The sequence below is a fragment of the Prionailurus bengalensis genome, chromosome D3, assembly GCF_016509475.1.
Source record: "Prionailurus bengalensis isolate Pbe53 chromosome D3, Fcat_Pben_1.1_paternal_pri, whole genome shotgun sequence".
NCBI lineage: Eukaryota > Metazoa > Chordata > Mammalia > Carnivora > Felidae > Prionailurus > Prionailurus bengalensis.
Window position 1 is genome coordinate 94214051 of NC_057356.1, and position 25844 is coordinate 94239894.

General features: G+C 49.8%; 1 protein-coding gene and 1 pseudogene across 4 annotated transcripts in view; one reads left to right on the top strand and one right to left on the bottom strand.

Moving 5' to 3' along the window:
* The window catches only part of SLC66A2 (solute carrier family 66 member 2), a 52969-nt gene that overhangs the window by 2504 nt on the left and 24621 nt on the right, over nt 1-25844 (bottom strand). For 3 of the 4 annotated variants that reach the window (XM_043559140.1, XM_043559139.1, XM_043559141.1), the window contains one exon: nt 7180-7396. In XM_043559140.1, coding sequence (XP_043415075.1) covers nt 7180-7396 — 217 coding nt within the window. Of the gene's footprint in view, nt 1-5622; nt 6347-7179; nt 7397-25844 lie in introns of those variants that run through there. The other variant, XM_043559142.1, reaches the window with a different exon arrangement.
* LOC122470890 lies at nt 13806-14758 on the top strand (annotated as a pseudogene).

The following is a 25844-nucleotide window of genomic DNA, read 5'->3' on the forward strand; positions in this document are numbered from 1 at the left end:
AGGCCACAGAGTTTGGGGGTGGTGCCACCAGGCAGCAGGAAGGACAGTGAAGTTCCCCAAGCAGACAGGGTGCCCGTCAGAGCCGCAAGCACCAGACCGAGGAGAACTCACGTCGAGGGCGAGGCAGGCGCTGTGGGCTCTTGGAAGTGGGCACTCCTCCACCCCAGAGCCCTGGCGTTCGGACAACCTCAAGCCCCAGGCTGGTTCTGACAGAACCGGGGTGAGGAGCCCCGTCTCCTGAACCCCAGCGCACGGAGGCCGCAGGCGCTCAAACACTGCTCTTGGTCCCATCCTCCGCCCGCTGAAGTGTCACACTGGCCATGCAGAACCGACGGGAAGCGGAGAAATCTCCTGACCTTTCCGCTCACGACAGCCTGAGGTTCTCCGGGACGGCCGCTGGGGAGATGGCCTAAGGCCGAGCTCCATCCAGCTTGTCTGTGGGCAGGCATCCACATCCAAACAGCCCACGGATACATCTCACTTGGCCTGTAGTGTTGGCTCACGTAGTATTTCAAAATGTTTGTTCTGAGTTAGCTGATAACTAATTCTGCATTTCGAAAATCCAGATTTATTATATATAACAGATCTTTTTCTGGCTGCTTTCCACATTTAACGTTGGTTTTTAGCAGATTGTGATGTGATACATGTTTGGGATTTGCCAAACGTCTGAAATCTGTGTGTATCTAACATCAAATTTGGAAAATTTTCAGCCATTATCTCTTTAACTATTTTTGTCTGCTCCACACTCCTCTCCTAAACTCAGACGACATCAATGTTAGATCTTTTGGTCCTGTCCCTACTTTTACCCCCAGTTTTTCTCTGTTGTTGAGAATGTACGATTTTTATCGATCTGTCTCCAGGTTCAGACTCTTTCTCCCGTTACCTTCATTCTGCTACTGAACTCACGAAGTACATTTTTATTTGGTTTTCTGTATTTTTTAATTGAAGATCTTCTATGTGGTTCTTTTTCATAGCTTCCACGTCTTTGCTGAGATGTTCTGTTTTTCATTCATCTCCAGAGTGTCCGCTCTCGCTCTCTAGAGTGGTTTCCAGCGACCGCAGGGCCTCTGTCACCTGGTTCACGGTCCTTGTTGTCAGCTGGTTCCCGTGTCCTTTGACAGCTGCTGAGATCTTCCTGGTTCCTTCATATGTTGAGTAATTTTGGTTTGTATCCTGGACATTGTTAACATATAATGAGACTGTATGCCTTATTAAACCCTATGGAGAATGTCGGGTCTTGTGTTCTAACAGCAGCTGATGTGGGCTGCAGGTCAATTCAGCTCAGTTTTCAAGGCGTCTGCAGAGCCACCTGGGTCCGGACTGTGCAGGCAGCACTCAGTGGCCGGGCTGGGATGTGGGTGGTGGTCCTCCCCAACATTCAGTTTTCAACGCCTCTGGGATGTAGGCTAGGGCCAAGTCCACGCATGCATAGCTTGGCGTGAGCCCAGGAGTCACATGCAACTTTACAGGATCCCTGTCCCAAGATGTTCCTGTCCATCTCCCTGACTCTGTGCCTCGGGGACACTCCTTTCCCAGGTCCTCTGGCTGGAAAGCCAGGGCTTTAGTGTCCAGGTCCACGTGGTGGCAGGGTGGAGGGAAAGAGCCACAGGATTCCCCTTTACTCTCAGGGGCAGGTGTCTGTCCAGCCACCGCTCACACGGCCCCAGCTCGGCAGACAGCCCTTCAGGATTGGGACTTGCCTGGAGCCAGGACATAAGAGCAAGGCCAAAACAGCAACGACAACCACCTCGGGCGTCTCCTCACTCTCTGCCCTGGAGGGGGCCCTGCCCCACGCTGGGACCAGTGGAGAAGGCCCCTCGTGGGGCTCTTTCCACCCTACCCAGGGCACAGTGCTGAGTTCCAGGCTGGCAGGGATGGACGGGAAAACGGAACTCAGGGCAGTCATCCACGTGTCAAGTTGCGGTCTCCTTCCCGTGACCTGCCCGCGCCGGCTGACTTCTTGGAGTCCCCACATCTGCTCCGTGCCTTCTGTCCGGGCCTGCAGTCGTGCTCAGGGGGAGAGATGGGCTTGCCCCGTGCAGCCTCGTGGAAAAGATCCGAGATTGGAAGTTTGGGTCTGCATTCTGCCACTGGCCGCCTTCCCCGACTGGTCCCTGTGGACATCGGACCTGGTCCACCCTGGGCAGCATGGCCGAGGAGCAGGAGGGACGGTGCTGGCTGCTGTGACATTTCCCATGGGGATTTGTCACCTGCGGTAATCAAAACCCTCCACTTCCCACCCCGTGCCTCTCTCTCGGTCTGAACTGTCCTGGTCTGGAGCACCAGCTGGGGATGTCTGTCTGTGGGTGACTCGGCATCATGGCTCAGGGCCTCAGTGGGGCCGCAGGGCAGGGACTTGGGCTAATGGCACCCTTAGAACCGGGGGCACCGTGGAGGTGGGGGGCACACCACGGAGACGAGCTGAGTGAGGGAAGCGGGGTGAACGGGGGACAGAGCTGACAGCACGCGGTCCCCTCCAGACCTGGGCTGGGCCACCAGGAGGCCGCAGGCACCTGCCAGACTGGGGCCCGGGTGCACGGAGTGAACGGCACCGCGGAGGGCCGGCCTGTCCAAGCTGCTCACAGCCCCCACACTCACAACACCACACTTTCCGAGGAAAACCCACAGCCACAAAGCAAGCGCCTCAAGGAGAAGCTCCAAAAGCAAGTGAGGTTTCTGCCATGAAGACAGGAGGAAGCAACGGGCGCTCAGAGGAAGAGGCTCGTTCCATTCTACGGACTCAGAGCTCAAGGCACGTTCTCCCCCAGAGACACCCAAGTTTAGGAGGGGACTGACAGACCCTCCTCAAAACACAAGGAAAGCCTAACGAGCCACAGAGACAGTTCCAGCTCAGGCAGCAGGGTCGGGCAGACGGCGGGGCTGGAGCCTTCTCAAGTGGGGCTTTGGGGCTGCAGCCAAAGCCGGAGTGACACCAGCCTGGAAAAGCCCTGTGTCCCCAGCCCCTCAGGGCCAGGCCATTCCTGGGGTGAGGGTGCCGGTCCTTCGACGGCCCCCTGGCCAGAAGCTGGCCCCTCCCTCCACTGGTGGCTCGGGGAGAGACAGGACTCCACACAGCGGCACTCCCTATGGGGCAGGCAGAAAATGCAGCTGAGGTCAGTCCCGGGACCCGAGGCCACCCCTCCCCTGGCGCCCTGTCAGAGCCCCTCTGGGTCCTGAGTGCACAGGTGCACGTGCAGACGTGCGGTCACTGCTCAGACGTGAGGTCACCTGATGTAAAGAACATTTTCAGCCGCACAGACCAGACGCCTCACCCAGCCTCGGCCCTTGAGTCAGCTATGGCTCAGGGTCAGGAATGTGACAGCCTCGCTGAGGTCCCACGACCAGCCGCCTAGGTCAAATATTAACCAAGCTGTTCCCGCCCCGTCTGGTGCAGGAGAAAACCAACACCCCGAGCAATCTGCTTATCAGGAAGGAACGCCCCTGTGCAGACAGCAAGGACTCTGATGTACAAGCTCACGTTGTCACCCCAAGACTGTGTGGTGCCCTGCCCCCAAGACTCCCAGGACCTTCAGTGAGCTGTGAATTCCCATCACTTGCAGCAGCTATGGGATGGAGGAGCGAGCCGCAGAGGTCGGGCTATCACCCTTCAGTATGTCTGGGGTGTCTGGAGTGCCACCCAAGGGAGACCCGACTCCTCCTCCTACACGGAGCCCAGGGTTTCCACCAGGCAGGAAGCCCAGCTGGTCGCCTCCCAGGCCCCAGGGCATGTCCTTCCTGCTCAGGCTGGTAGCCTGGGAGCTGGAGTCCTGGTCAGGCCACCAGCTCCTCCCACACCTGGCCATCCCTACCCCCCTCCCACTATTTTAATCCCAGCTCCCATTACCTCATTCTTGGCTCCTGCATTTTTTCCTCTCAGACTACTCCTAAAATACCTCTCACCTCATCCTTGCCCTGCCCCGCAGTCCAGAAAGCCTCCCCCACAGCACACAGGTCAGGCAGGCCAAGCCCTGTGGCCTCCCCAGCCCTCCCCTCACGAGCCCAGGCCCAGACCTTACCCTCCTCCCACCCATCAAACTCCACCCAAAACACATCCCAAAAGAGTAGGTTTTTGTGACCTTAGGTCAGACAATGGTTTCTTGGGCATGACAACTAAAGCATAAGCAACACACACACACACGCACACACACACACACACACACACACACACACACAAACACGCTGGACTTCATTCAATCTAAAAATCTTTTGTGCTGAAAAGGGAAATATCAGGAAAGTGAAGACGATCCACAGGATGGGAGAAAAAACTTGCAAATCATATACCTGACAGAGTTCCAGCATCCAGTGTAGATAAAGAAATCTACAACTCAGTAATAAAAAGACAAACAACCAAATTTAAAAACAGACAAAAGGTCTGAACAGACATCTCTCCATAGACGTATAAATGGTCAAGAAGCACATGAAAGGATGTTCAACATCATTAGTCATTAGGGAAATGTAAATCAAAACCACAACAAGATCCCACGTGACACCCACCAGGATAGGGGGGACGTGGGGGAGAGTGCAAGCAGGGGAGGGGCAGAGAGAGAGGGACAGAAGATCCAAAGCAGGCTCTGCATTGACAGGCTGACAGCAGCGAGCCCGACGTGGGACTCAAATTCACGAACTGTGAGATCATGACCTGAGCCAAAGTCAGACACTCGACCGAGTGAGCCACCCAAGTGCCCCAAAACTTTTAGATTTTATAAAGCCCAACATGTATTTTTTATGTTGTTTCCTGTGCCTTTGGGGTCACATCCAAGAAATCACTGCCAAATCCAATGTCATGATGCTTTTCTCCTGTTTTCTTCTAAGAATTCCATTGCTTTAGGTCTTACATTCAGATCTTTGATCAATTTTGAGTTAATTTTTGTATACGGTGCCAGGTAAGAGTCTAATGTCATTCTTTTGCATGTGGATATGCCATTTCTCAGAACCATTTGTTGAAAAGACTGTCCTTTCTCCACTGAATGGTCTTGGCACCCTTTCCGAAAATCACTTAACCATATATGTAAATGTCATTTCGGGACTCTCTAGACCCCTGGTCTATTTGTCTTTATGCCAATAACACACTGTCTTGGTTATTGTACTTTTTAGTTATTTTTGAAATCTGAAAGTATGAGTCTTCTAGTTTTGTTCGAGATTGTTTTGACTATTTGGGGGTCCCTTAATGTTCCATATGAATTTTAGGCCTGGTTTTTCTATATCTGCAAAAAAAAAAAAAAATCACTGGGATTTCGACAGGGATTCCATTAAGTCTGAGATTGCTTTGGGTAATACTGACATTATAACAATATTGAGTCTTCCAGTCCATGAACATGGGATGTCTTTCCATTTACTTATGTCTTAAATTTCTTTCAGCAGACTGTTTTGTAGTTTTCATTGTACAAGTCTTTTATCTCCTTGGTTAAGTTAATTTTTTTTCAGAAAAAAAAATTTTTTTAGGTTTACTCATTTTTGAAAGACAGAGAGAGACGGAGCACAAGCAGGGGTGGGACGGAGAGAGGTGGGGGGACACAGAATCCGAAGCAGGCTCCAGGCTCTGAGCCGTCAGCCCAGAGCCCGATGTGGGGCTCGAGCTCACGCACCGTGAGATCATGACCTGAGCCCAAGTCGTACACTCAACCGACTGAGCCACCCAGGCGCCCCTCCTTGGTTAAGTTAATTTCTAAGTATTTTACACTCTTAATATTACCATAACTAGAATTGTTTTTGTAATTTCCCGAGCGTCCTGCAAGCTGCTCTTGGTGGCACTGGGGGAATTAAGCCGTCGTGTCATTTCCCACATTAAGAAGCTTGAATCTCCTGCCTCTGGCGATGTCTGTGGACCCAGCTTCCTCTCCGTGGATCACGGCCTCCAACCTTGGGCGCTGGCAGCCTCCACTCTGGCCTGCCTCTGACCCATGAAGAGTTCTTTCCCATCACAGAAGTTGAACTTGGAAAATTGAGACAATGTTGGATTCAACTGCCCGGGTATCCCCTACATGCCGGATACGGTAAGTTGCCTACAGGATCTGACCAGCAAACAGTGACAGTGCAGGTGCAGCAACCACACAGATACAGGCAGGTGGGCTTGGAAGCAGCAGGTGTGGGATCAACATGAGCCCACTTTAGGCACGCTGTGGCCACAAATCAGGTGGTCAGCCTCAGTGAGTCCGCAGGTGCCAAGGGTCCCCAGAGGAGGGGGCACCATGCCCCAGCCACCGGACAGGCCTCCCGCCGCACATTCGTATCTGAAAGTGCACACTAGTCGTCTTCTGTCATGCTTCAGTGGAATAGACATCCATCCAGGGAGAAATGGGGAGGGAAGGGCCTGTAAGCCATATCACGGGAGAGGGAGCCAATGCACCTGAGGAGGGTGAGAAGAGGCCCCCAGGGAGGTAGGGTCACGATGCTGCCTTCACACACACACAACCATCCTGGGAGGGGCTGAGGTTCTGCATGGATCTAGGCAAGAATGCATGAGAGGTTCGGGTACTACTATAGGCTTCGAAGAGAGCCCTGCACAGCTGTAAGTGCTGCACGGGGAGGGAGCTCCCCATCGCAGGAAGCGAGCAAGTGCCAGAGGAACAACCAGTAGGAATGGCAAAGATTCTGAACCAGCCAATCCGGGGGGCCCCTGGGATTCCAACGGACACCCCGTCCAATGGCACAGGTGACTCTCATCGGGCCAGGCCAGGGGAGGGCCCTACCCAACGCCTTCAAGACTTGCGCCCCACCGGCCTCCCGTTACTCGGAGGACATCTGAAGTCACGGATGGCATCGGCACACCTGCTCCGCCGTGACAAGAGTGAATCCCATGACACAGGGCCCCCACCGCTGAGTGCACCTCTGTGCTCTGCAGCCAGAGCGCTGTCCCCTCGCCCCCCCTTCTGCACTCGGCACGTCCCTCCCACCGTCATGCTTCAGGGCCAGCCTGAAAGAGCGGCGCTCAGAGCCCGCACCGCACACCTGCCTCGCGAGAGGGCCGTGGCCTCCCCCAACCCGTCCCACGCTCACGTCTCTGCTCACACACCCAGACATCAAGGGCCAACGTGCTCAAACCTACACCGCTCTTTACCCGGCGGTTTCACAAGCGTGACCGAAAACACGGCAGCCGTGTGCGTGCACATTCCGTTCTTACCAACTTGGAGGCACTGGCACCCACCACTGGGTCCAGCGAGAGCCGCAGGGGCCGCCTACCTCATTCCCTCAGTGGACTGGTGGCGGTAGTTGCGGTAGAGCTGCGGGACACCCAGCATGGCCTCGGTCAGCACGGCCAGGAAGCCCAGGGTCTCCACAAACAGGGCCGAGTCGATGGACAGGTACGTGATGTAGCCCGCCACGCCCGTGAAGGCCACGACACACTGCACGTAGTCCCCGAAGCTGCTCCAGTGCCAGAAGTGGCGAGGGTCAAAGTCTAGGGCGAGAGGCGAGACAAAGGTAAGCCAGGCGTACGGGTCAGGGTGCCGTGAGGAGAGGACGTGAGCGGAGCGAGGAGGTCAAAGTCAATGGACGTGAGATGGACGTGGGCCGTGGGGCTCCGTGTGCTCTTGGCAGGGCCCTTGTGAGGGAGCTTTGATATTAGTCACCGTAAAGACGTTAAAATCCTTAAATCCTGTGATAGTATAGTGCAGGGGTTGTACCGGAGCCTCTGAAGTCTCTTCCCTGGGTTAGAATCCTCACCCCTTCCTCCACAAGTGGATCAGTTAACCAGGTGTCTCGGTGTCTTCAGGTGTGAAAGGAATAAGGTAACCTACCTCCTACGGTTATTCTAACGGTTACGTGAGTTAATCTTACAAACCCAATAAAGTGCCCAGCCCATAATAAGGGCCAATAAAAGTATGTACTTATCATCACTACACAGTTGATACAATGTTATCGTTCGCCTGACAGATAGATGTGTCCTGCCGAAACCAAATCCATAAGCACTCACAAATCGGCAAACTACGTGAAGTTCTTGGGCTTTGGCAGATAAACACAGGAGGTCCTGGGGACAGCAGCGGCGTCAGGGCAGGTCAGGGAAATGGGGATAAATAGAAAGAGAGCTTGAGGGTGCAGGATGCACCCGATCCTGGCCCAGCCCTTAGAATGGCAGGATCTGGAGCCAGGGCGCCTTGCCAGGAAACTGACCCAGCAAGGGCTGCAGGCATGGGCGCCAGTACGGGGTGGCGGGTCCGGCCCTCCAGGGCCCGGGAAGTGCCGGCAGGGAAATAGTCAACCTGCACACATGTGCCTGTCCTGCCAGCCCCGCCCCCCCCCCCCCCTTTCAGGCTCCATTCCCTCACTCTGCGTGAGAACACTGCCCAGAGTCTGAGCTAGAAAGGGGGAGCGCAGGCAGGAGGCGGGGCATGGTTTGCAGGTGTGACGTCACACCAGAGTGGGGGTCACCTCCTAGAGCAGGGCAGGGTATGAGCCAGGCTCGCTTCAGGAACAAACCCCAGCTGTAACACGGGGGTGGCCTGAGCGTGCAGGGGAGCTGGGGGCAAACACTGAGGTGTTCCCTACAGAGAATATGAAGTCATGAGAGGATGTGACAAGGGGGCGGATCTCAGACCCGGATGAAGTTCCTGACTTTGTGCCCAAGGAGTGGAAAAACAGGGTCAGAACCGAGAACCTGGGCCAGGACAGGGATGGACTACGAACAGACGAGCTGAGGACACCAGGTGAGGTCCAGGGGGCTTTAGGAAACAGGGTCTGAGGTCAATCGGTCACAAGTCTATTTTAGGTTCTCAAGGAGCAGGTCAACTGGCAAATGACTAACAGAATACCTTTATTACAAAATTTCTGAGAAAAGACTGAGACCGGACCCTTACCTTAGCAGACACAAAAATTATCTCAAAAAGACCTAAACATGAGAGAGAAAACGGTAAGACTCTCAGCAGAGAACACAGAGGGAGAGCATCAGGACAGTGGATTTGTCAACAGCTCCTTAGATATGAGAACAAAAACACAGCAACAGAAGAGAAAATAGACCAATTTGACTGTATCAAAATTATAAACTTCTGTGTTTCTAGGAAAAAAAAACTCTTTGAAATTATTGGTCTTGGCAACGATTTTTGGATAGGACACCAACAATGCAAAGCAAAAATAAACAAGGAGAACTGCATCAAACTGAAAGGCTTCTGCAGAACAAAAGAAACGACCAGCAAAATGAAAGGAGACCAACACAATGGGAGACAATGTTTGCAGACTGTCATGTTATAAGGGGTTTATACCCCAAATATATGCAAAACTCATACAACTCAGTAGCCGCACCAAAAAACAAAAACGAAACAAAACAATCCAATTAAAAAATAGAGGACTAGAACACGTATTTTTCCAAAGAAGACATACAAATGGCCAACAGACACATGAAAAGATGCCCCACATCACACATCAGGGAAATGCAAATCAAAACACAATGAGATACGATCTCACACCTGTCAGAATGGCTAGAATAAAAAAAAAAAAAAAAGGGATCAGCGTTGGTGAGGATGTGGAGAAAAGGCAACGCTAACTGGGGCAGCCGCTGTGCAGAACAACATGGAGGTTCCTCAAAATATTAAAAATAGAAACACCACATGATCCAGCAATTCCCCTTTGGGCATTTATCCAAAGGAAATGAAATCACTATCTTGAAGAGACATCTGCACCCCACGTTCACAGCAGCGCTATTTATTCCAAAACATGGAAACAACCTAAGCGTCCACACCAAGAGATGAATGGAGAAAGACGACTGGTGTATATATATATAATAGACTATTATTTAGCCATAAAAAAGGGAAATCTTGCTTTTGTGACAATATAGATAGACCTTGAGAACCTTGAGCATAATGCTAAGTAAAATCAGTCAGAGAAAGACAAACACTGTGTATTCTCACTCATATGTAGAATCCAAAAAAGCCAAACTTGTAGAAACGGCAGAATGGCGGTTGCCAGCACTGGGGGTGGGGGAGGTAGGGCGATGTTGGTCAAAGGGCACAGACTTCCAGCTGTAAGATGAATAAGTTCTGGCATCTAATGTACAGAATGGTAACTATAATCAACAATATTGTATTACACACTTGAACGTGGCTGAGGCACCTGGCTGGCTCAGTCGGTGGAGTGTGCGACTCTTGATTTCGGGGTCATGAGTTTAAGCCCCATGTTGGGTGCAGAGTTTACTTCAAGAAGAAAAAAGGAAAAAAAGAAAGGTGTTAAGAGAGTAGATCCTGGGGTGCCCGGGTGGCTCAGTCAGCTCACCACCTGATTTCAGCTCAGGTCATGATCTCACGATTCGGGAGTTCGAGCCCCACAGGCTCGCTGCTGTCAGCACAGAGCCTGCTTCGGATCCTCTGTCCTCCTCTCTCTCTGCCCCTCCCCTACTCATGCTCTCCCTCTCCCTCAAAAATAAATAAACATTAAAAAAAAAAAGTAGATCTTAAATGTTACCTCCACCAAAAAAAAAAAAATAAATAAATAATGTGAAGGGATGGAAGTATTAATGAACCTTACTGTGGTGCTTATACCACAAATACAAGCGTATTAAGTCATCACCTTGTACATCTTAAATAGGTTATATGTCAATAATACCTCAATAAAGCTGAAAAAATGAAATTTTTTAAATAGTTCTGTTTCAAATAATAATCAACAGAGTAAGAAGGTAACCCATGCAATGGGAGAAAATATTTGTGAATCAGATATCCAATAAGGAACTTGTATCCAGAATATATAAAGAATGCTTACAACTCAAAAAAAATTTTTTTTAAGGGGCAACGTAGTTGAACAGACATCTCTCCAAAGGACATCTATAGATGCCCAATAAGCACATGAAAAGATACTCAATGTTATCAATCATTAGGGAAATGAAAATCAAAACCAAAATGAGACACAACTTCACAACCATTAGGACAGCTGCTTTTAAAAACAAAACAAAACAACACAGGGCACCTGGGCAGCTCAGTCACTTGAGCATCCGACTCTTGATTTCGGCCAGGTCGTGCTCTCCCAGTTTGTGAGATCGAGCCCCACGTCGGGCTCTGCACTGAGCCTGGAGCCTGCTTGGGATTCTCTCTCTCCCTCTCTCTCTGCCCCTCCCTGGCTCGTGCTCGTGTACTCTCTCTCTCTCTCAAAATAAATTAAAAACAAAAAAACAGAAGCAATTGTTGGGAAGGACGGGGAGAAACTGGAACCCTGTGCACTGCTGGCGCGTATGTGAAATGGTGCAGCCGCTGTGGAAAACAGTATAGAGAGAGGGTCCTCACAAAATTCAACACAGAATCACATGACCCAGCAGTTCCACTTCTGGGGATACACCCAAAAGAACTGAAAGCAGGGACTCAAACAGATATTCGTACAACCATGTTCACGGCGGCGTTATTGGCAATAGCTGAAACACAGAAGCAATTCAGGGTCCACCAACAGGTAAATGCATAAGCGAAATGTGGTCTGTACATTCAGTGGAGAATTATTCAGCCTTAAAATGGAAGAAAATTCTGCAACGTGCTAAAACCTGGATGAACTGAGAGCATGATACTGAGTGAAATAAGACAGGTACAAGAAAGAAGGGAAAGCAGACCCCTAATGCTGCCCAGGACAGCGATTCTAACAAAGCAAAGGTGGCAAAAGGAACAGCCAATCGGTCACCACTGCTTCCCAAAGGAAGGGTGAGGCATCCTTCCACTCTGGGCAAAGTCCAGTGTCGAGACGAGGAAGAAAAACCCACATCAGATGGGTAGTCACACATACAAGCAGCTAGGAGCGGTTAAGGGAATACAAAAGTCAGGAAAATGAAAACTGAGCTGCCACTCTTTTTCCGGTCAAGATGGAACAACAGAGACCAGACTTACTGTCCAAATAGCCACAAACTGGGCAAAATAGATGTCTGCAAAACACTGGACACGAGGCAGTAAAGGACAGGGATCTCTAGGAGATGCAATACAGGTGAAGTGAGCCCCAAACTGTCCCAGGTTCGGCCTGGAGTTTCCAGGGCGCAGAAAATGAAGTGAGAACCAGGCCAAGCCCCCAGAAACCCACAGTGGGGAAGATGGAGCTGGGTCTAGGACATGAGGCGGCTGGAGTTTGCAGGACAAAGCAAGCACCGATCACAAGACCGGGCAAAGAACCACCGAAAAAGGTAAGCATTCACAGGGTGCAGCATTCCCAAAGGGCCAGGAGCAGTGTCTTCCTTTCAGCCAGAATGGGAAACCTCGAAATTCACAGGGCTTTGGGTAGAACATTGCTTCAGCAGTGGGGAGTAACTAGCCCAGGCTGAGCAATGCTCCCACCGAACTCATCTTAAAAGCAAGATCTAAAAGGATCACACTGTTTCCAAGTTACTTAACCACATCCCCAGAACAAAGCTCACAAATATTTATAGAAACTTAAAAATATTCAGCAGATAGCAAGGTAAAACTCACAATGTCTGACATCCACTCAAAAATTACCAAGCATGTAAAGAAACAGGAAAATGTGATCTATAATGAAGAGACAAATAGACCAACCGGAAAAAACAACAACAACAAAAAAATTGGAACCAACATGAATGTTAGAACTGACAAGAGCATCAAAACAGTTATTATAACTATATTCCATTTGTTCAAAAGTTAGGTTGGGATACAGAAAATTATATACATATTTTTAGACTCTACTCCCTCCCATCTAGGGATAAAAATCACAACATCTGAGATGAAAAATGAATATATGGATGGGGTTAATATCAGATTAGATGGAGAAGAAAAGATTAGGAAACTTGAAGACATAGGAAGAGAAATTGCAAAATATAAGAGAAAAGAGAATTTTTTAAAAAATAAAAAAATAAAAAAATAAAAAAAATAAAAATAAATACATAAATAAATAAATAAACAAACAAATAAATAATTTTTAAAAATAAAAATAAATTTAAAAAAAAAGAGAAAAGAATTTAAAAGAAAAATTTTTTTTTTCAATGTTTATTTATTTTTGGGACAGAGAGAGACAGAGCATGAACGGGGGAGGGGCAGAGAGAGAGGGAGACACAGAATTGGAAACAGGCTCCAGGCTCCGAGCCATCAGCCCAGAGCCTGACGCGGGGCTCGAACTCACGGAGCGCGAGATTGTGACCTGGCTGAAGTCGGACGCTTAACCGACTGCGCCACCCAGGCGCCCCAAGAGAAAAGAATTTTTTAAATCAACCGAGCATTAGTAAGCTGTGGAGCAACTTCAAGGCACATAATATTTGTGTGATTAGAGTCCCTGAATTTCAGGGTTGGGGGAAGGCAGAAAAAATTGCTGGAGGAAAAAAAGGGCCAAAATCTTCCCAAATTTTATGGAAACGTTAAGTCGTAAGTCTAAGAAGTGCAACGGATCCCAAGCACAAGAAACATGAAGAAAACTACACCAGGGCACAACATAATCAAACTTCTCACCAAAACCAGTAATAAGAAGAAAATTATAAAGGCAGCAAGAAAAAAGGATATATTACATACAGAGGAACAAAGAAGAATAATGTCAAGTTGCTCATCAGTAGAAGACAAGACAGCAAGGGAGCAACGTCTTGAACAGACTGAAAAAAAAATGTGTCAGCTTGGAATTTTATACCTAATGAAACTATTGTTCAACATGAAGGCAGATAATGAAGATTTTTTTCACATTTAACAGCTTAAAAAGGCCGGTGGCTTCGGGTCCCTCCACTACCGTGAAGAGTCCTTGTGGCTCCTTGTTGACCTAACATAGTGAATACAGTTAGCCCAGGAGGCTAGCCCAACCCGCTACAAGGGTCATTCCCGCCTACTAGGGTTGCCGGGACCTCTTGCCCTCCTTCACCAGATTTTCAGCTACTGATGTTACAAACAATAAAATAATGGAGCACAGAGTTGAGGAAAAGACTTAAACCAGATTTTTCTTCAGTCAGTTAAAAATATGGATCCTGAATCACAGGGACCACAGATTATCAAAGTGACACCTCTTCAACAAGTGTTTGCCTCTCGTGCTGGAGCTATCTTGACATCACTAATGGTAACTCCTCTGGATGTTGTGAAGTTTCAACTCCAAGCCCAATGCAACCCATTCTCCAAAGGAAAATGTTTTGTGTAGAGTAATGGACTTATGGATCATTTATGTGTTTGTGAAGCGGAAGGCAACAAAGCATGGTATAAGAAGCCAGGACGTTCCCATTGGATGCCTTTTTGAAAACCATTCGAAATGAGGGCATTAAATCCCTGTGGAGTGGCTTTCCCCCTACTTTAGTGATGGCAGTTCCTGCCACAGTCATTTAGTTTACCTGCTATGATCAATTAATTTTCTGAAATCAAAATTAGGAGAAAATAAAAGTCATATATCAACTGTTGCTGGAATTGTTGCCAGATCAACTGGTATAATTATGAAGTCTTAAAGAAGCCGCTGTGTGTGAAATCTGGTTTATATGAACCAACATTTATGATCCACTTTACTTCTGGGGTAGTCTTTGTTATACTTCCGGGGCACTGTCTGGTTATACTTCCGGGGCATTGTCTGGTTATACTTCCGGGGCATTGTCTGGTTATACTTCTGGGGCATCGTCTGGTTTTTCTGCAGCTATTGCAGCTTTGCCCTTTGACGTGGCAAAAACACAAAAGCAGACACAACTTTGGATATGTGAATGTCATAAAATTTCTATGCCTCTGCATATGTCAACGTGAACTATCATGAAGAACACTGTTGCTAAGAATGGGTTTGCAGGATTATTTACAGGACTCATTCCCCGTTTAATTAAACCTCTTCCTGCTTGGGCCATTATGATCAACACCTATGAATCTGGGAAGGCTTTTCCCAGAAGCAAAATGCTCTAAGACAGCAATACTAGTGATGCCGTTTCAACCTGAAATAACAACCAGAGCCAAATAATAAGTCGGAGACTCTTAGGCAAGAACTCTTTCACCATTATCTTGAAATGATTTTATTATTTTCTATTTTATAATTTAAATAAGTAGTAATTTCTACTTTGCCTCTAAATCATAATCCTAATTTAAAAATAAATTTTGTTACTCTAATTTTTGAGATATTGAAAACGGTATTCCAGAAATCACAACCATTAAATGTTCTTGTAAAGAAAAGAAAAATTATTCCTTAGCGCTGAAAGCAATAATCTGAAAGTTTTATAATTGAGAATGTTTCGGATACATCATAATACTTTGAATTGTGTGCTGAATGATGTAGAGAGTCTGGAAGAAAAATGCCCAAGTCTTTTATGCACACTTAAATCATATACATAGATATTTAAGTATTTCAGCGAAGTATATAATAGATAGCAGGCTTTAAATAACATTATTCACATTTACCAAATAATACCTATTAGATACCTTCTTTAATTCAAATGCATGAGTTTTTTTTTTTTTTTTTAACTTCCTGTTGCTATTTTAAGGCTTCACCAGAGTTAGGATTTCTTCACTCAAAGGTATGGCTATTTTATATCTTTATGAACCAAAATTAACTGTTTATATGATATAGATATTTTTGATAATTAAAGACTCTGTATAATGTTAAACGAAGTCCTTTGGACAGAAGGAAAGCGACACCAGATGGAAATACAGATCTAACATCTTCAGTTTAGATATGGTAACTAAATGGATTGGGGCACCTGGGTGGCTCAGTCAGTTAAGCATCTGACTTCAGCTCAGGTCATGATCTCGCAGTTCATGAGTTCGAGCCCCGTGCTGGGTTCTGTGCTAACAGTTCAGAGCCTGGAGCCTGCTTCAGATTCTGTGTGTGTGTGTGTGTCTCTCTCTCTCCCCCTCCCCTGCTCACATTCTGTCTCTCTCTCTCTCAAAAATAAATAAACATTAAAAAAAAAATTTAAGATATGGTAACTAAATGGGTAAATGTATTTGATTTTTCTTCTTGTAACTTAAATCTCTTTGATACACAATTGACTACCAAACAAATATAAGAAACAGTAGAGTTTTAGCATATATAAAGCTAGATATGCCAAACAATCACAGGCACAGGAAGGGTCAGTGACGCCCTGCAGGTGAGGTTCTCAGCAGCATGTGCAGGTGGCAGGACGTCACTTGAGGCAGACAAAGGTAAGGGTGGACCATAAACCCACAGCAAATGCCCATCAACACGTGAATAAAGAAAGAAAACTTAAAATTAGGAAAGAGAGGGGCACCTGAGTGGCTCAGTCAGTTAAGTGTCTGACTCTTGATTTTGGCTCAGGTCATGATGTCACGGTTCGTGAGATCAAACACCACATTGGGCTCTGAGCTGACACTGTGAAGCCTGCTTAGGATTTTCTCTCTCCCAATCTCTCTGCCTCTCTCCCACTCGTGCTTGATCACTCTCTAAATAAATAAATAAATGTTTTTAAAAAATTAGGGAGTACCTGGGTGGTTCAGTCAGTCGAGCATCTGCTCTTGATTTTGGCTTAGGTCATGATCTCAGGGTCATGGGATCAAGCCCCATCAGGCTCCACACTGAGCAGAGAGCCTGCTTAAGATTCTCTCTCTCCCTCCACCCCTCTCTCCCACTTGCATGGTCTCTCAAATAATAGATAGATAGTAGATAGATAGATAAATGTGTTAGAAGGAGAACTCAAAAAGAAATTAGGAAAGAGAAATTAGAACATATTTTGAACCGACTGAAACAAAAAAGCTACATCAAGTTGAATGCAGTGCTGGGAAAGACTCGCGGCCGCACGCATGGCCCTCGATGCCCACACTGGAGGGCAAGCACACTGTGGGGTGAGCAGAGAACAAAGTAAACCCAGAGGAAACAGATAAAGGGAAATAAGAAGGATAACAGAAACCAATATACAGAAGACAGAAAAATAGAGAAAATCAATGAAACCAAAGCTGGTGCTTGGAAAAGATCAATACAATGGATCAACCTCCAGCCAGAATGATTAGGAAAAACAAAAAAGGTGTGAATGCGCTCCCAATGAAAAAGGTAATACAAATGACCCTATATCCATTAAGACGCTGAATTTGAATTAAAAACTTCCCACAAAGATAACGTCAGGCACAGAGGGCTTTCCTTGGGAATTTTATCGAATATTTGAAGAAGAAAAAATAACAATCCTCCAAAAACTCATCTAGTAAATTGAAAAGTATGGGATAATTCCCAACTCATTCCATGAAGCCAGCACTGCTCTGACACAGAAACCAAATAAAGGTGCTACAAGGAAACTACAGACCAATATCACTCATGATCATAGATGTAAAAACTCTGAACAGACTTCAGCAAATAAAACCTAACAATATGTAAGAGGGTTAGTATATCATGACCAAGTAGGGTTTGTCCCAGGAACGCAAGGCTGTGCCAATGTCCATAAATCAACCAATGTAATGCACTATATCATACTAAACTAAAGAAGAAAAACACAGGATCACATCAGCGGATGTAGAAAAAAAGCATCTGACAAAATTCAACATTCGGTCCTGATAAAAATCCTCAACAACTGAAGAATAAAAGGGAACATCCCCAACCTGTGAAAAAACAACCCCACACAGAACCTGCAGGCAACGATCGTCCTCGTGGGGAGCAGCGAATGCCCTTCCCCAAGATCAGACACAGGGCAAGTGCATGTGCCACCTTCTGCCCGACGCCACACCCGCCTCATTGTGGCGAGTAAGCAAGAGAAAAGAGACGGAAATTTAGAAAACAATACCATATATGATACCCTCAAAAAGTATGAAATACTTAGGGATAAATCTGACAATGTGCAATACCAGTACGTGAAGACTGGGAGGGAAGCAGTGGTGACATTTTAAAAAACGTAAATAAACGGAGACACATACAGTGCTCATGTCCAGAAGTCTCAATGTTGTATGTGTAAGAGTTCCCAGAGCATCCCCAGGTCTGACGATTGTTCTAGAAGGACTCACACAGGATGAGCTTAATTCCTCCAGCAAAGAACTATTGACAACGTGTGAAACGTTGTCGACCAAGGAAGCTCATTAGAGACTCAAGGTCCGGAGTTTTCATTGGGCGCCAGCCATGTAGATGCTCTCTGCCTGGCACATACCAAAATCCCAGACTTCCAGAAGGGAAGCAGGTGTCCACTGTCTACCATGTCGGGCCAACAGTCCCGGCACAGAGAGCCACTCCACCGGTTCTGGGAATGAAGCAAAGTCTCCTACATGCAAGTTCCCGGACACCAGCCAGGGGCCACCTTTGCAAGCGGGCCTCTCCAGAGACCACAGTTATGAGGCTGCTGTGTTAACACTTTCTGCATAATCGTAACTTTACCCAAACTAATCTAAGATCCAAGATAATCCTAATCAAAATCCTAGCATGTTTTTTGTAGAAATTGACAGATTGATTCTAAAAGCCATACAGAAACGCACAGCGTCTAGAGCAAAGTTGGAAGACTAACGCTGCCCGATCCGAAGACTTATTACCAGGCGACAGTAATCAAGACATGTGGCAGTGCCCAGGGCTAGAGAAGCCAATCAGTGCAACAGAACAGAGTCCCCCCACCACAGAAGCTCATCCCCGACAAGCACACAAAGGCAACTTGGTGGAGAAAAGATAGTCTTTGGACGACCACACGCAAGAACAAAGCTGGGCCTGTGCCCACATCAGACAAAATTAACCCAAAGTGGATCACAGATCTGAACGTAAAACCTGAAACTACAGTCGTACAAACATCTCCGCTAGGACACCAAAAGCCCAATCCCACAAAAGAGCAGACTGATAAAGCAGACTTCTTAAAAGCTGAAAGACTTCTGCTCGCCAAAGGTAATGTTAAGGGAACAAAAAGAGCACCGACCGAAAATACTGCCGACCACACGTCTGACGGAGGACCTACGTCCAAACTAATAAAGAAACTCAAAACTCAGGACGAACGATTTTTGAGTTGGCAGACGTGGACACTTCACCGTGAAGACACAGGATGACAGACAAGCACAGGACAAGATGCTCAACATCCTTCGTGAGACGAAGACCGCAATGAGATTGCCACTACCCACCACAGACGACTAAAACCAAAGACAGGTTTACACGGTGTAGACGAGGGGGTGGGGCAGCAGGAACCCACACACTGCTGGGGAGACGGCGGACGGTTTCTTAAAAAGTTAAACACGCACTTACCACAGGATCCAGCCCGTGCACTCCTAGGTACACACCCGAGAAAAGAAAGCATACGTTCACATAGAGACCTGTACCCACATGGCCACGGCAGCTTCATCTGTAACAGCCAAAAACTGGAAGTGACCTAAATGTCCGCCCCCAGTGAGTAAGCAGAAAAACGGCAGCACAATCAAGACGGACTAACGAGGAAGGACCCACTGACGCGCGCTGCAACGTGGACAAATTTCAGGATAATTCTGCCGCGTGAAAGAAGGCAGACAAAACAGAGTACACACCGTGTGATTTCATTTACGCCCAATTCTAGTAAAGGCGACGAATGTGTAGGGATGGAGAGCAGACGGGAGCTGCCTGCTTGGGGGGGTGGGGGTTACAAAGAGGAAATTTTGGGGGGTGAGAAGCACGTTGTCTCAGATCACGGGTGAAGGTTCCATGGTGAACACGTGTCAAAACCTACCCAAACCGCACACTTTAAACACGTGTTCACCTCGCACTGATCACACCGCAGAAAAGCTGCGAAAAGCCAGCTGAGCTGCCCGAAGCTCAGGGAGAAGGTTCCAGGGGCCGAGGGCGCACCAGAGCCACACAACCAGGACGACAGGGCCCCCCAGTCCTCAGGCACCGCGGCGGGGCGCCCGTCCGCCCGTGACAGCAGCCCCAAGCCTCCTGAGCCCTGCCCACGGTCAACCGAATATGACGGCAGTTTTCCCCGAAGCTTTGCCGAAGCTTTATCCCCCTCCAAGATGAGACCCAGGCTACTGCCGGGTCCCAGGCCTTACCTCCGCAGGTCACGGCACTTTCCTTGGGTGGCTGGAGGGACACGCTCCAGCCCGCGGGGGACCCGAGCCCACAGGCGCCCCTCGCATGCACCCTGCCATGCGAGCCTGCCCCCTCTGCTCCCCGCGGCGAGTGCCTGCGGGCAGGAGCGCTGTGTGGGGGCCCATGTCGTTCCCACAGCGACAGTGACGTGATGGTGATGGTGACACCCACCCCAGGCCGCACAGCCACCCGAGGGGGCCCAGCAGCATCACCTCCACAGCCTAGGACTTTCAAGTTTGCTGCTCTCCTGCCGCCATGGGGCTCTTAGGAGCCACGTTCCCCAGACCACAGGACACACGTCCACCTCTGTGGGAAACAGCCATCAGAGCCTCTGGGCTCACGTTCCTTGTCCCTCACACGTGGGGGACCTCGCCTTTTCTGTGGGACCATTTCCTAACCTGGAGTTACAGGGGGAGGCATCACGGCCCACGCACACGTCCCCCCCCCCGGTAAGGCAGCGGGTCCTCCAAGCAACTCGGACATCTGCAGGGACAGCCGAGGACACGGAGGGCTTCCCGGTTTTTCCCGACTCCGGCCTCTGTGCTCACGGGCAGAGCACTCAAACAGCGTGTCCACGGAGCACATAACAGGGACACATGAGAAGCAGCCCAGGGTGGCCCCTGGCCCCGAGGACACCGCCCCTGACGCCGCTCCCACCACCACAGCCCCTCTGCGCGCCTGGCCCCCAGCAGCACCATCCTTCCCGATTCTTCCCCACCAAGAAATTCTGCACCCCTAGTGCCCCGCGTCCTTCCCCACACACAGTGCAGGAGGGGACTGTCCCACACGACCTGGGGACCCTGCATGACAATCCTCACCAGTGACAAGTCTCTGCCAACAGCAGCCAGGAGGTACTTCAGTGCAGAACGCCGATTACCAAGGGCTGTCCCAGACCCTTCTGCGCACAAACGTCTTTAACAAGGAAAACGGCACTCGAAGGACACAGCAGTCTCTTCTTAGATTAAGGCTGGATTTTCCCTAAAGCCTCCTTCTTCAACAGAACTGCAGCTCTGAAGGTTTCCACAGATCTCAGCCCCCGTGCAGACCAGCTTGCCTGCGCTAAACTTTGCAGATCAGCAGCCCCCGGCAGGACTGGCTTACTTTGCCTGCACCTGTACCACCAGATGAAGGCAGACCACCAGATAGGATCGAATTTCCATCTGCAGCAGAAGCGACCTGAGAAGGATCGTTTCTAAGCCCAACCAGTAATTTTACCCAAGAGTGTGAGACAAACACGCTTTTGAACGTCATTAAGGACACAAAACAAGACAGCCGAAGCTTGAAGGAACATAAAAATGGCACCCACGGAAGCCGCGATGAGGGCAGCGGCCCCGGGCACTAGTACACCCAGCAGCGTGCGCACAGTGCACACGAGCCGACCTGGAGGTCTGGTAGCGCCCTAGTGCTCTCACCACAGCGTCACCCACCTGCAAACACACGAACCGCTCGGCGGCAAAGGGCTCCGCCGCAGAGCCTCAATCACGGGCACGCGGCAAGGCCCGGCAGGGCCAGCCCGATGGCCACGTGTGTCAGCCCCTCCGGGGCCAGAGCTCCCGCAAAGGGCAAGGGGAGTGGGGTGTGCACAGAGTGCCAAGCTCTGGAGCTCATCAGGCCCCTGGGCCCGACTCCCCAGTGAGGGACCTGAGGCCAGAGGGGCCTCGTCCACTGCCTCTGCCTTCTGGATTCCAGAAGTTAGCAGAGCCTCCTTTGGGCGTGTCCTCAGCACCTCCTCAGTGTGACGGCCGTCACCAGGGGACCCCAGAGAGCAGCTCAGTCTCCACCACCTGACCCCTCCTGGCACCGAGCCGGTCCCAAGGCAGTTATCCTGAGACCCCGGGGAAGACTGAGGGCTGCTGCCGGGGAAAACGCACACGTCCCCAGGTTTATCTCCTAAGACAGCAGCACCAATAAAAACTGAACACTTTTAACGATCTATAAAATAAACATCATTCAGCATTCCCAGGACAGTTGAAGAAGAAATATTCCTTCTGAATATATATGATTTACAATAAAATGACAACACAATTTAGAAAACGGCAAGGGACCTAAGTAGACATTTTTCCAAGGACGACGCACAAATGACCAAGAAGCTCATGGAAAGATGCTCAGCATCACAGGTCGTCAGGGAAGTGCAATCACAGCGTCACTGAGATTCCACTTCACAGCGTCTACGACGGGAACGAAACAAGACAATAAAAACTTTTGGTGAGGACATGGAGAAACTGGGAATGTAATGTGCAGCTGGTGGGAATATCGGAAAACGTTCTGGAAGTGCCTCAAATGACTGAACACGGAGCTGCCTGTGGCCAGCAACACTCCCATGTGCGTGCCCAAAGAACTGAACCATGCATCGTGTACAGACTCGTACACGAGTATTCACAGCTGCATTATCCCTGAAGGTAGAAAGAATCCAAGTGTCTTTCGATGGATGAATGGATAAGCAACACGCGGTCTATCCATATAACGGATCTGGCTTGGCCTTGGGAAGGAACGAAGCCCTGAGGCCGGCTACCGCATGGATGAATCTGGAAAACAGGGCGCTGAGAAGCCAGTCACAAAAGACTGCATCTGGTAAGACTCTCTTGTGTGAAATATCCAGAACAGGCAAATCCAGAGACAGAAAACAGAGGAGTGGTTTCCCAAGGTTGGGGTCAGGGGGAAATTGGGAGGGATGGGGTTTCTTTTTGGGGTGATGGAAACGTTCCATAATTAAACCTTTTTTTTTTTAAAGTGATTTCTACACCCAACATGGGGCTTGAACTCAAACTCCAAAGTCACATGCTCTTCTGAATGAACCAACCAGGTGCCCCAAGAAATGTTCTGTAATTAGATAGTGGCGATGATAATACAACATTGTGAAGGTACTAAAAACCATTGAATTGTGTACTCTAAGGTGATTAAAATGGTGAATTTGCTGTGAATTTTATCTCAAGAAAATTTCAAGGGTAAATTTTATGGTATGTGAATTATACCCCAAAAGACAAATTTTAATGAACAAAATAGTTTTAACGTATATGATATTTTATAGAGAGAAATACAGATATAAACAGCCATGTTAGTAAGTATATTTTCTAATGCTGGAGTTAAAATACTTCTTTTAAACTTCAAGTATAAGGTGCTGTCCTTTGTATCCCGGATCATTTAAAATAAATTCAGCAACCCATGAACCCATCAGGTGTAACTGATACATAGCAGTGAATTAAACCAAGCGGTAGGAAGAGAAAAGTGGGAACTAGATAAGCAAAAATGTCAGCCGAGGATAATACTGGGTAAATACAGAAAGCACGAAATGAGATTTGCAATGAGGAACACAGAAGATGCTTTTTAAAAAGTACAGATTCCTGATCTGTATCAGATAGAACCAAACTTTTTCTACACTTCTGAGAGATTCCTATGTCCACACAATTTCATTAATAAATACTAAAATAAATTTTAAAATAAACTTAAAGAGAGTTCTGGCTTCCCTCTCAGGAAAAGCAGGTGCTGTACCCGGGCACAGGGGAAGGCAGCCCCACTCTTCAAAAGGAGCCCCCGAGGTGACCCCTGCACCTGCAGTGAGTGTCCCGGGAGAGGTGCGGGTAAGGAGCCTGCGCTCCAGGCGCCGGGACACGACACGGGAGGGCCAACCCGAGTCACACCCCCTCAGCATTTTCACAACCTGCACACCGAGCACACCGACCAAGATGGGATGTGTTAGGTCCCACAGGGTGTTTTCTAGACAAGACTTGAAAGCAAGGAGTTTAGCGCTGAACAGATGTGTGCAGGGCGAGGGACAGGCCAGCCTCCTCCCAGCCACAGGTCAGCCCTCCCTGCCCCTTAACTGCTGCTCAGAGAACGGCCGATAGCCACGAGGGATTCCTCATTACTTAAACGTCTGGAAGTCCCTACCTGTCAGGGCAGCGGCTTCCCTGGGTTGGCAGACTGACCCCTTCCTTGCCCGCAGCCCACGAGAATTCCCATTCAGCCTCACCCCCTCCAGGTTCACCGTCTGGGGAACGCGGACAGGGAATCTGCACCAGGAGACGGCGTCCTGATGGGCACAGGGACCCGATTTCTCACCCGCCGGCGTTCTGATGCTCCAAAGGCGACGAAAGAGATCTGGTCTTTCTAAGAGGATGCTGAGCAAGCCGCACGTGAAAAGAGCAGGCACTTTGAGGAAGCTCGTGAGTCAGGAGGAAAGTGCACGAAAAACACCGCAATGCTGGCTCCAGATGCGAACAGACAGCTGTACCCGGAAGCTGTTTCCCACCGGAGCCCGGAGCCCGAAGGGGCCGTGGTGACACTAACTGCCTCACAAGCCCCCAGCGGACCCCCCCCAGAAGACAGGCTGAGTGGTAAAGCCTTCCCTCAACTGTCACACCCCCACCCCACGTGCCCCACACACTACACGCTTCAGCCACACCAGACCACCTCCCTACCCTCACCCAGGCAGCCCCTCCCCCAAGGCCAGCTCAGACAGACCCAAGCCCCCCCATCACCGGCCTCACCACATCTGTCTTCGCTTTCCCCCCGACCCCAGTCCTCTGTCCCCCAGCCCCCTCTTTGTCCCCAGCCTCCCTCCCTGTCTCCCAGTCCCCCCTCTGTCCCCTAGTCCCCCCTCTGTCCCCAGCCCCCTGTCTCTACTGGCCTCCCCTGAGGCAGGAGATCAGGTTAGAGAAGGCTTCCCAGGGACTGACTCTAACCACCATCCATCAAGTGTGGTGTGAGAAGGCACAGAAGCTATTTTTTACAGCCGAGGGCGCCAGAATTAGAGTCGGTTCTGTTCTGACTGCGGGAGCGGACTCCCTCCGCAGCCCGGACGGTCACCCTGATGATGGAAGCATCGCCTTGGCCGAGGCGACCACAGCTGGCCCAGAGTCACTGCAGGAGCCTGCCCCGTGCAGTGGCCACACGAGCCACAGACGGTACGAGAGGTGGAAGGAACCCCCCAGCTCCTTTTCCCCTCTGCTGACCCTGAACCCGTGAACTTTTCCAAAGAGCAAACTCTAGCCCTTTCTACCGACCCCTTCCTCTTCCTCACCAGGCAAGTCCTTTACACGGGTGCCCTCTCCTCGCCACAGCCCCCCCGCAGGCCTACAGACCTGGCCACGTCCCCAGGGGACAGCCAGGGTCGCGCACAGCCAGCTCCAGTGAAAAGGTGCTCCGGGGAGGAGCCCCTGCTGCTGGGGTCACGGCCAGTCCCTCCCAAGTGCTGACACCACGCCAGCATCGGGCATGCACACACCCCAGCTGTGTGACCTTGAGACAAGGGCCTAACCTCACAGCGCCTCAGGATGCCACGCCGCCCCACGAGGTCACGCCGTCTGGTAATTAAGACCCACGGGCACAGAACGAGCTCGGCCCACCCTCGGCAGCCCTCGTGGTGAAGCCACCCACACGCCTTCTTCCCGAGACATGCACTTAGGTGCTCGGCCAGGAGGCCGCGGTCTCAGAGGGACCCAGGGGGCCCTGGGCACCGGCATGGGGGTGTGTGCGGTATGGCACCTCATCTCCCTCACCACACAGTCCAGTGGGCCCAGCACAAGGACGAGGAGGCCGGTCAGTGTCCTTCTGGCCCTGGGCCCTCTGACCCACCACATGGGAATTACAGTCCCTCGAGCTGGATGGGACCCCAAGAACCTCGAATCCCAACACCTCACTGGCCGATAGAAGCAGGAGTTGCCCCGATGCTCCTCTGACGACGAGAAACCAGGAACAGCATCTGGCCCCCGCGGTCTACACTCCCCAGGGGCAGACAGGCTCACGGCACACGGGAGGGGCAGGCGCCAGGGACCACCCCCACCGACCAAACAAAACCCCCTTCTAGTGCCCCCAGTGACCACCCTGATGGGCATGCGCACCTAGAAGGGAGCATTTTCTTGTATGTAAACTGTACATGGAGACGTTTTTTAAATAACAGACCCCCTTCTTCAACCTCCATGCACTAACTCCACTCTCAGATCACGAAGACACATTTCACAGAGAAAAGGAGGTTGTTACAGCTGCCGTGGGAGTTCCCACTGAACAAACTGCGGGGGGGGGGGGCTCCTCTGCACCCCCACCAG